Source organism: Homalodisca vitripennis, chromosome 4 (assembly GCF_021130785.1).
Source record: "Homalodisca vitripennis isolate AUS2020 chromosome 4, UT_GWSS_2.1, whole genome shotgun sequence".
NCBI lineage: Eukaryota > Metazoa > Arthropoda > Insecta > Hemiptera > Cicadellidae > Homalodisca > Homalodisca vitripennis.
The window spans coordinates 128,393,758-128,406,034 of record NC_060210.1 but is presented as its reverse complement, the minus strand read 5'-3'; the positions used below and the strand labels follow the sequence as shown (position 1 = coordinate 128,406,034).

At 31.2% G+C, this 12,277-nt stretch overlaps 1 protein-coding gene across 1 annotated transcript in view; it reads left to right on the top strand.

Annotated features, from left to right (window-relative positions):
* Positions 1–12,277, top strand: part of LOC124360142 (histone-lysine N-methyltransferase SMYD3) — a 33,534-nt gene that overhangs the window by 20,485 nt on the left and 772 nt on the right. Inside the window, 6 exon segments of the mRNA XM_046813494.1 lie at positions 1–12; positions 3,469–3,538; positions 4,826–4,953; positions 5,903–6,079; positions 8,114–8,293; positions 10,823–10,958. Coding sequence (XP_046669450.1) covers positions 1–12; positions 3,469–3,538; positions 4,826–4,953; positions 5,903–6,079; positions 8,114–8,293; positions 10,823–10,958 — 703 coding nt within the window.

Sequence of the window (12,277 nt, the reverse complement as noted above, 5' to 3'; positions counted from 1 at the left end):
TTTAAATTGAAGGTAATATAGAACTGTAAAGTAAATATCACAATTCTCCATGTCTCTGAATTTGATTATTTTCCCATCGAGGTTGATATGATTGGCAAATTTATTATACAAAGTCAATAACGGTGATGATTTGAAAATGACAAATCATGACTTTTATCTAGACTAACTTTCCAAAAGATTACTTGAACACGAATTCCAATACAATAATATCTACAGTCATCTCCATTGTTAAGAGTTACTTATTGTAGAACCTACAGTAAGTTAAGTTTTTTTTTAATAAAAATATAGTTTAAAAGAGTTCTACAAATATAAGAATGTTTTAACTAGAGCAAAGGATTTATGTGTTAGATAGATGGCTTTTGATCAGCAATTAGAAAACAGTTGAGTCAAGTCAGAGACAGCTGTAAATCATTATGAATCCATTAATAAATGTCGATCAATCAAGAACACTGAGTATCAATTGTTACAAAATACTTTTAATTGAAAATAGACCAATGTGTGTTGTTTTACATACAGTTGTTGACTTTTAAGCAGTGGAAAAGGTCATTGCAATACAAATAAAAAATAATGTACAGTTAACGAATGCTGTGTCTATAGCTCTCAATTTAATACGACTAACTGTTAATAATCCAGAAGGATATAAAACTAAATAAATCCATTAAGATTGTTTAATGTACATAATTAATGGGTTCATTGTTATAATGTAGAGCAGATACAGTAAGAAAGGAAAAGTTTATATTACAAGTATTTTGTAAAGTAACCTGGCCTTCTCCCTTATTCACCTCCTTGTAATGTTTACATTGTTACTTGGAAAATTTGAGTTAAAAGTAAACTTAATTAATGTTTTGCATCAAATAATGTTTTGGATATTCCTTAACTTTGAAAACACTGCTATCTGCATTATTTTTATCCTAAAGAATCAATAGCTTTCTGGAATATTTTGATATATAATATGTTTTAAACCTTTCAGAACCCATTAAAAAGTGCTAATTTCTCTATATGGTTGTATTGAAGTGTTCAGTTAAAGTATAATGTTGTATTTTTTAAACTAACACTTTTTAATCTGAAAAAATAAGACAATGAATGATTTTTTTATGATTAGCCTTTAAATGTAGAGTGAAATGAGGTATCAAACAATGCTTTTTGTTACACCATTATATTTTTACTTTATAACTTGGTACTGAAAACAAATATTTTGTTGTTGTTTTTAAACGTCCCAAGTTTAATGTATATTTTACTGCTGTTGGTGCATCAAATTGTATTAGTTTCATTGAATATGTGTATCTTAACTTATTTATTTAGCTGTGGAGTATTATTTGTACTCCAATATATTGTAAAAATAAAATTTATGCAAATCGCAATTGTTAGGGCTATCTAGGCGTGATCAGTTGGAGGAGGCAAATCGATCTTTTCATCACTGGATATTAAATCGTCATCTAATATATCACTAATTTATTAATTTGGAATTCACTTGTACTTGCAGCCATCAGAAAAATGAGTAATACTAAATGAAAATGTCACACATAGTTTCATCACTATAACCTAGTAACTTATTCCAAAGTAATAAAAGTTATGTATTTTCACGTGTAAATAAGGCCTAAAACTGATTACATTATTTAATTGCACTTTAGCCTCATATTTTCAATAGATTCAAAAACTAAAACAAACTTGTATTATGACAAAAACGACAATAAAAGTACAAAGAACCTGATTCACTGTGGCTAGACTAGTTTGTTTACATCGGCAGACAGTTTACTCAGCTGGAATTGTTGGTCAACAAACCAGTAAATGTGCTGCAAAGAATGGGTGCATTATTGTTTTAAATAGTTCAAACTCTTCCTGAGAGGTAGCCATGTAATGCAGAGCTAGTAGAACTCACCGGACTAATCTCATACGTCCTTGAAATAAGACATAGTACGCAAGCCGTATAGTGACTGTGGTTCATTCGCTAGCGGAACTATAGCACACAGTGCAACACCCGTGTTTCGACTGGAAAGAGTTAAATGGTAGAGAGGACTTGTAGTCCTAACTTCCCCTAATAATGTAATTTTTATGACAAATATTGGATAAAATATTTATTTGAAGCTTTTTTCTCCTTTTTAATATTTGCTGAGTACTGCGATTTAATTATCACTTACCATAATATACAAGAAGGTAAAAGTGTCTGACCATTGTTGTGTAACATGCTTAAATACAACCATAATCAAGCATGATTTTGCCTATCAACGATATATAATAAATATAGATATAAACAAGATAGATTTTTTAAAAAATTAAACTTATTGAATAAACTTATAAATATATTTTCTTTTTCTATATTCCCCTACCCTTGAAATACATTTTCCCCATCAGATTGGTAGATTTTTTATTTCATCTCCTTAGCCGTTGGAGCACAAATATCTTCAATGCTTAATTGTCCTTAAAAATTTGGCCTCCATACCCTTATTTGAGGGATCCAAAAAGGTAAAAGTCCCAAGGTAACAAGTCTGGGCTACAAGGTGGATGTTTCAGTGTTTCCATTCCTATTGCAACACATTTTTGCCTTGTGGTATTTGTCCCTTGTGGCTTGACATTGTTGTGCAGGAGAATTTCACATCTGGCCAACTGCTGCTTTCCCTTTGAAATGATCATTTTGAGGCATCCAGTACTTCACACCAATATTGTGCAATTTGATTTTAAAGAGAGTTAAGCGCCGATTTTCCTCAATGAGATTTTGGGCTGCCTCAATATTGACCTTAGCAACACTTGTCCTTGAGTGACGATCATGGCTCTTGTTCTCAATCGTTTCACTCTCTTCAGAAAGATCTTTGTGCCAAGTAAACATATAGGTTCTTGATAGGGTGTTATACCCGAAAATTCGAAAATCACAAAAATTTCAGTTTGGCTCACTCCTTTTGTGACCAAAAACCTGATTATAATCCGCTGCTCTACAGAGATATCCACTTTCTGTTCAGTCATGATTTGTATTTATAGTAAAGGGATCCGAGAGAGTTCCGTTTGGTTTCCCCCTCTGCCTAACAATACAGATTACCAGCGCATCAAACTGATTGTAGTTTATGACTCCTTTGGAATTTTTTATATAAGTCCCGTTTATATGATACACCTTTGTAAAAGTGAAGTTTCTTGCAAGTTTTCAAGCCTATAGCTTAATTTTGTTCTTGAGAAACTCTATGAACAGACATCTGACAAATATGAGAAATTTTCTCAGCACTGAGTGATAGGCTTCACTAACGCTCTGCCAATAAAATACACCGTAATTACCAAAACAGGAGTATGTCAACTTCTGGAGATTTTGTAGTACCTGAAGATGTCAAATGTAGTATCAAAACAATACAGAATTTATGTAAATTGGATTATTGTCAAATTTAGTATTCTGAGAAGTTTTTTACCTCTCCTATTAGAGTTTTAAGATTAACTGCCACGTGTTAAATTTGTTCTATCTATTACTTAGTATTACTTTTTGTTTAGAGAGGAGGAGCCCAAGTGCGGGGTTTTTATACAAAGACTAACTTCAGGGTTTTCAAAGACTTAATGTCTCGTAAGTATTTAATATTTTGTTTAATACTAAGTATTAAATATAAAATTTCGTAATTTACCGAAATAAGTACGAAAATATTTACAAAAATTATTTAAAAAAAATTTTTGCACAAGATCTAGTAATTAATCATTATCAGTAGTACATATCTTTATTGCTGTTTTATTTTTTTAATTATTGACAGTCAAAATACAGTATTTCATGTAATAACTATTGGCCAAACCAATATTTAACCTATAGTAACTAGTACTAAATTCTATAAAAACTTAATAAACCACTTAACCCCATTCCTCGTGACTGGCCAAAAGCGGTCAGCTGTGCTTAACCTGCCTACAATCTGAGAAGATAAATTTTGTACATTTTGTGTAAGATGACTATGTTCTTGGCTATGAATGTGTACTTTCTTAAAGTAGTTGGCTATGAATTTTATTCCTGTATTGTACATGTAAGTACACGAGGATTTAATAATGAGGCCAATGACTGATAGAAATTAGTTTCACAACAACTGTTAAACTTTTAATCATAGGGCATCAGTACGCAGAACATTGCAGCCATTACCTTTTGAGCAGACTTTTGGCTTACAAATCTAAATGTATTACAGCTGCCCGCATTTTTAGATATATTGTACTATCTGAAAATACTAAATAATTATTACCAGAATTATAGAGATAAGAAAATTTTCAGACACATAGTTAAGTATTGTTACTTTAATATTAACAGTTATATATTAATATTTTATCCCAGATCTACGATTTCATTATACACCATAAAACACATAGTTGAAGTCGATATCACTACAAATTCAGTGGTGTAAATAGGACTTGGTATTGGTGGGAGGGGAATAAATTACACCACATGGGGAAGTATAGAAAATATCCGAATGAATCTAAATGTTGATAAACTAGATAGGCCTAATTCAAAGTGAAACATTGAACTGCTGTATTTAAAACAAGTTAAATTGCTGATATAAACATTTTATTTTTATCTTTAGGGCTCTTTGAAAGGGGGTTCTATTCCCTTCATCTTTCCCCATAGTTACACCACTGATTCAGTTTTAAATGATGCGGCTTGGTTTACTTACACATTTTACTTACATGAGCAGTGTAAAACCATTGAACTATTGAAACTTGACTTGATGATACATTACTGTAATAAATACAGGTCAATAATATTTTTTTTACCTATGAAGATAAGTTACTTGAACTATTTAATTTTTTTTTTTTTGTAGCTAGTAAATTGTCTTAACATTTTCTTGTATGTTTTTAATTATCTGATGTTGTCATGTTTTAGACTACTCTGACATAAAAAAAGACAGTAAACGAATGGAGCACTTTACATCCTTATACAATGTTCTGTTAGAGTATATTGGTGAACAGGATGTCCCAAATTCAGCTGAACTGTTGGGAATATATGGTCGAGTAAGTAATAAGTGTTTTACATTTTTAAATTTAGAAATTAATGGTATACTATAAAGTTTATTATACGTAATTCTTTTCAGGCATGAGCGTTTGAAAATACATTAATTTGTTTGTAGATGTCATATTGGTATCTTTCACAATTTATGTTATTCAAGCCTTACTCTTTAATTTATTTAGTTGGTTTGCACTTAAAATGATATCCATATTTTCTCCTATGTTACAGATAAACTACATAACACATAAAATTAACAATGTTCTGATGATATTATTTCCACCAGACAGTATTCACAATCCATAGATGTTTGTAGAACTTTTAATGTACCGTAAGCTTAGGTCAAGTTGTCTATTCATTAAAAGGTTTATATAAGATGGGAACTATACTGTATATATACATTAAATTTGGGCCATCCTGTAGAAAAATATATCGAGCATTTAATTTTATTCTCAAGGTTTATTGAAAGATAAACTCTCAAAACACAAATTTATAATAAAGAGGACTAAGAAATTGTGTATCAAAAATGGTAAGCCCCAAAAGATATTTTAAAATTTGTATTTATAACAGTCCGATTTACAGCTTTTCCGAGTGTGCTAAACTTGTCCATTGCTTACATACTTCTATGTGTCCCTTAAATTCAGTTATAACACTAAATCTCTTTAAGAATTAACTTAAATTGGCTCAACAATGAACCAAGATAGATCATCTACAGATTTACGGTATAATAGAGCAAGAGGTGGCCCACACCATACACCTAAGTAATCTGTTGTGATATTTTCAGTACTTTAATTTTTACGGTCAAAAGAAGAACGTGAAGGATTGGATGATGTACAAAAAGCAAGTTATATCATTCATTTATTTCTTAACACTTCATACAAAGCGGTAATGTAATCGCTTCCCTTACTGTTATTTAATAATCGTACATTGATGCTGATAGAATTTTATGCTTCACAGCTCGTAGTTAACGGGTTTAACATTTTAGACCCGGAGATGGTTGGAATTGGAACTGGAATTTATCTGGGTGTGTCCATCATTGACCACTCCTGTGATCCCACGGCAGTGGCTGTATTTCAAGGCACCACAATTTACATCCGATCACTTGTCGACATGGATGACTTTGACTTCTCTAAGGTATTGGTTGCTGTCTATGTCACTTTATGTAACATAATATTTCTTTGACCATATCTGTTTATGTAAGAAAAAAAGTATTAATGAACTAACCAACGAAACAAAAATAATTGAAAACATAAATACCTTTAACCCATTGTGGATCATATTGTTTTGGCGCGCGAGCACCAGCGGGCACGAATTAATTTACAGTCAGCGGCCGCACGAACAGCAATGGTACGCCACATTGTATCGCTCGCTATTGTATAGTAGAAAATTCAGCTGTGAAGGTATTCATTCAGATGGAACATGGGCCTGCTGGAGTATCCGTGATGTAGGAACGATAACACGTGAGCAAGGTTCCGGGATGGCAGTGATGATGTCTGAATCATACTTTAAATAAAGCGGCTCGGGCGAAGCGATTACAACATCCGGGCCATTGTCTAGACTAAACCCGCCAACGTGTACGTCTGCGTCGTTTAGTTCTGTGTCACTAACCTCAAAAGTATTATAATAATAACTGAGGAAAACACCCAATCAGAAGCGCTAAAAAGCAGAGAGTAAACTCATATGAATGATTTTTCAACTTCGACATACAACTGCAATCTGTAGGATATTTATAAAACTTTTGAAAACTCTAAACGTAGACCGTTGTTAAACACTCTTAGTTGACAAGTGAAGACGATCGCCCGATCTATCAGATATTAATAGAACTATTTGGAGGGAAACTTAAACACAGACCGCTTTTGGGACCTGAGCTCGTCATCGTGCTGGTAGGCCCGGCCGCTGCGTGACGAGCCCAGCTCGTCAGTGATCCGCAATGGGTTAAGCTGTAACAAATAAAAAATATACTTTGACTATTTGAGTAATGTGTTAGCTATTGCAGTTGTCCTCTTAGTAACATCCAAGGTTGGTAAGGTGAAATTTGGTGAAAAGGTGTAAATCGTGGGCTCAGTAATTAATTTTATTCTCAAAACACACACTTTATTTCAGGTATTAATAAAGTTCACCTCCTTTCCCATTGACTTTTGAATGAGTGCAAATAGAAGTTTTTACTTCAATAAACATTTAAAGAAACTATAATGACACTTTTTGGTGGACGGAGCAATTTGGTCCCCTCCTTAAAATAGGGGAAACTGAGAAGAAGGGTCATTTAAAAATTATGAGTACAAATTCACAACTAGTAATTGGGTCATAGCATTGTTAGATACAGTACTTAAAGGGGTAATAAGCTTCTTACTTCAGAATTATCTGAACATGTTTTAACCAGCAAAAAAGATTAAATTAGAGAAAATACATTTATTTCAGTCAGATATATATATATATATATATATATATATATATATATATATATATATATATATATATATACATGGTTAAGTACATTTTGAATATTTAATTGAAGTATAATGTGGTTACCAGTTTAGTTTGTAGGCAGTAAAAATAATTCTTCAATACCCTGTGAGATATTTTAAAACTGTTTTAAGTTAAATCCGACAACTAAAGTAAAATTTTATTTAGGTTTGAATTATACTTTAATAGGCAATAATTTTGGGCATGGTCATCATAGAGACATATCAATTTTACCATAACTCCTTGAGGTATAGACTTTATTTATGTATTGATTTAAACAGGTACATTTTCAAAATGTATTTAATATTTAGTAAATTTCAACTATTTTAGATGTTAAAAATTAAACCATAATTCCTCCCATGTTGCGTAAAAACATTTTCACAACTTGATATAAAACCCAATCTTTTTAATCTAATATATATATGTAAATTGTTTGCCTAATTATTGCTTTTCATAATATACAACATGTTATAATGCGATGGTATATTTATTTTTTTAAACTCTTACGTGACATACCAAAATGCTTGGTAGAGTGAGAGTGCTAAACAGCCCTAAATCTGCCTCAAAATAAAAAATTGTTCATTTAAAACTAAAGTAAAGTGACTACCACTACTAGGATTATAATATGGTTAAACGTTGTAGACAGTTTGATGCCCATATTTTGTAAGATGTGCTAATTCACATATAACATGACATGTTATGCAGGTGTTCATCACGTACATAGAACTACTTAACAGTGCACACGAGCGACAGCAAGATCTGATGGCAACATATTACTTCTTGTGTCAGTGCTCTCGGTGCAAAGATATTGAAGAAATTAAATTGAATGATTCAATGTTGTGCCCAAAAATTGACTGTGGGGCTCCAGTGCCAACACAACTTCAGGTATGGAAGACCCTTGTATTTAAAACTAGCCAATCAATTTGCAGTGCAACCCATTTTTGGTTTTGTTTTGAATTTTAAAAGTATTTTAAATCTGTTACTGTTAATAGCACCTACAAAGTGGCACAACATCTAATCTTAGATTTTTATAATATTCTTTTAATGTAAGCTATGATAAAAAATGGTAAAGATGAATTTACCTTAAAAATTTGCTTTATGACAACAAAAATTAAATCTAGGAAATCACATTAAAATTTTTTGAAAGTACACATTGTATAAATACTGTCATTTAAGTATAATAAAGCCTTTTTCAAAAATGCAAATTGATGGCATTTTGAAACTCTTTATTCATTGTTCAATCTCTTGTCATTGGTCACCGATGAAGTTGTACAGCCAAATTAGCCAAGACATGAGTAGTTACTATTTCCATAAACAGGTTGTTCTGAATTAGAAATCGTGGCTGTTTCTGATACCATGTTCAAATTGTATTGCATTTTGGCATTATATACTTCTTAAAATCTTGTAATTTCTCTTTACTGAAATATTACAAAAGATAAAAAATTGTATGAGAATTGATAAAAAGTTGTAAATGATTTTGAAAATTCAAAAACTATTATAATTTTGCTCTTGCATTGTTTAATAGCTAAGATATAACTATTCCCTTTCAAAACATGAAATAGCTGTCATGTTAAAAGCATTGCAAAAATACAAATTGTTTTAAGTTTACTAAACACAACAGTTTTTATAAAGGATAAGGGAAAGAGACCATCGTTTATGTGGTTAACTGTTAATAAACTTGTCTTAGACTTGGCAATTAGAATAGTAAGTGATTTCCAATATTTTTCCACCACAAGGCTTATAAGAATGTGCTTGTTGCAAAGCTCTCGAGGCCATTAGTGAAATTAACAAATCTGCTATAGTCAGTCTTGAGGCAACGGCAAGAGCTGCACTGAATTGCTGGTAGGGTGTGAAGTATGATGGATTACTGTTATCAATAGAAGTAGTATTGAACTAAGACAATTTAGGTCTGAGGTTCAAAAACTTTGGCACGTTAGTAAGGCTGTTTTCAGTGTTCAGAATTTATATGCTTATGCAGAAAACATTGTCCATATATATTATTCACTTTTAATTTTTATTGCGGACTTTTGTAAAATGTTATACATTCTGTTACAATGTCGTTACTTTTAATTGTTAATGCCTTGTTTTTTATTATTTTTAATGCAGCCTGCTTTAAAAAAAATATAAACTAACTCAAATCATTAAGCTTCTATATTGTTGCTGTAAATGCTAATGTTGGGCCCTCTGTACGATTATTATTTGATTTAGTTTTTAGAATAGTACATTGTTTCATGTACTTATGACTTGGCCATCTGGTGGCAAATAGACAATTCTTGTAGAAGTCTTACACAAATAAACATGAGTTGATTTGATGTGCAAAAGGCAAGCTCATTATCTTGCATTTCTACTCTCTGTACAAAAGCAATTAACATTCATAGAAGAGTATTAGTCAGCACAGAGAATGAATGGGATGGTGGCAGTTCAGGAGCAAAAGTGCCAAGAAAATCTGTATTACATATAAATCGCATATACAGCAACGCCATCACTGTCGGTGCGTGGTGTCATTTGAATGATTGTCATGAAGTTTTGAAAAAATTGTTTTTTGGTGCTGGTTCATGTCATAGAAGTGGCAATAAATTACAAAAAGCACTGTTTTCTATATACTTTGGACTGCCATTTTGAAACGTATAGAGATGATTAACTTTTCACCAAAATGTTAATCAAGGTAGCAAAGATCTTTAAAATGATGTATAAAATGACATGTGTTTGCATTTGAAAGTTTTGTGATTTGAACATGGGACCCTCTGTTTATGGGACACTTTGTATTTTTACAAAGTTTAAACTATTTTAAACAAATTCTTTTGGGTCGATTCATTGGGAAATCTGTTTAAACTAAACCTCAGTTTTCCCAAGCTGTTTGACTGCTTGACCTTTGAGCCGGGTAGTAAACCCTTCCTACGATACCTACGTTATGTGTAGAAAACTTGGTTGCTCTGCCGTGCTGAGATTGTGTTAGAAACATCGTACTGCACTCAATTAATTGTGTACCTGAAGATAATGAGATTGCCACTTCACCTATTACACTATATTATTGCATTTTGCAGTGTAGGTGTCTCTGATGTCAAAACAATCTATAGATTTGAGCTTCTTGATTGCCAACATTTTTGGATCTCTTCAGACAAATATGACTCCAGATTCCAGGAGTCAAGTCTGAGACAGCATCAGATACCAGATGCTGCAATAAACGGAAGGTGAACGGGAGCTAAACTAAACATTCAAATTGAATCAACCCTTTTCTACCATATCTACTTACGTGAACTTCATGTTATACTGCACATGTTTATTTTTTTAATGGGGACAAATAAAGTTACTTTTTAAAATAGATTCATAAATATGTGTTTGCAGTAAAATTAAATATTTTTGTTTTTCATGTGTTTTACTAGTGAGTGACCTAACTTTGTGTTTTCACTGCAGGAGTCCCTAAGTTCAGAAAATTCAGTACCCAGCTGCCCTAAGTGTAAGGAGAATATCAAGCCCCAAGTCTACAATCGTTACCTTGAAGTCAGTGATTTTGTAAGACTACAGCTTCAAAATATGAAGAACATTGCTTGTATCCTTTAACCAAACTAATTCTATATTTAGGCCTATGAAACTTTTCTATAATTAACAGCATTTTATTTTCACTCTTGGTTTAAATTAAATTAAATTCTGATTAAAATAACTAGAAAAATGTTGGTTTTTTTGTGTCTTACTTATTTTTACTTTGATAATCTCTCCTTCTTGTGCTGCTAATGTGTATTGTTTATAAAATATGTTTAATTTTTTTCATTCTGATTATATTGGTCTCTACTATTTAAAACATTAACTAACATATATTTATTCTTTAAATTTCTCATCTATGTATTAGAATAATTAAATTTTTTAAGTATTTTCATGTGACTTACATTTTTTAACTGCACTTATGATGAGATTAATATTCCTTGATTATAACATATTACATTCATATCCTTTTCTTTATATTAATTTCTAAGTGCTAAATGAACATAAGTTTGTTCATAACAGATTCATTGGACAAGTTTTTTAAGATAATTAATTTAAATAAAAGTACGGATTATTATTTAGATCCAATAATTTAGTAGGATAAAAAGTACGGATTATTATGTAGAACTAAAAATGTAGCAGTGTTACAGGAGACTGCTCATTTTTAAAGATATATTAATAATACGCACCCAAACTTTTTTTTCAGGTGTATACTTTGTGAATATTTATACGATAAATTATAAAAATTTGAGATATTTTCTAATAATCTATACAAATACCAAACAAAACTAAAAACCATTTATTTGTATGCATATTAATTATATCTCTAAAATGAACATCTCCCATCATTCTACTGAAAAAATAAGATTGTAAAAAAGTGCAAGAGGTTTAACAATGATCCTGTGGGGTACAGACAAGATAGCCACCGGTACAGGCAGCTTTTAAGTTTATAAAAATACATGCCTGCCTCAAATATACAACAAATTTTTGTTATTGATATTTTTGTCATAATTAAAATTTGTTAAAAATCTGTTTGAGTAATATCTTAGAAAGTTTTATTACCTACTTTACCTATCAACTACATTTTATACAATTAAAAATTAATTAACAATGTCCATTACACTTTGTATTGTATACAAAGATAAATAAACACGCTCTAATGAGTTTATATTGGCCCTTACTATGCTTATAAGTCTCTAGCACAGATCTTTTGATAATGGGCAGGATAAGGCTTCAAAGGGGCTTAGTTGTGGCTTTTATTTGTTATAAGAAAATTATAAATTGGCTGCTAATAATAATAGCAATTGAATTCTCTATTGTATATGAGCTATAGGAAAAATAGGATATTCATTTGTAAATCCTCTGGGTAGGGTTGAAATGGTTTTGCAA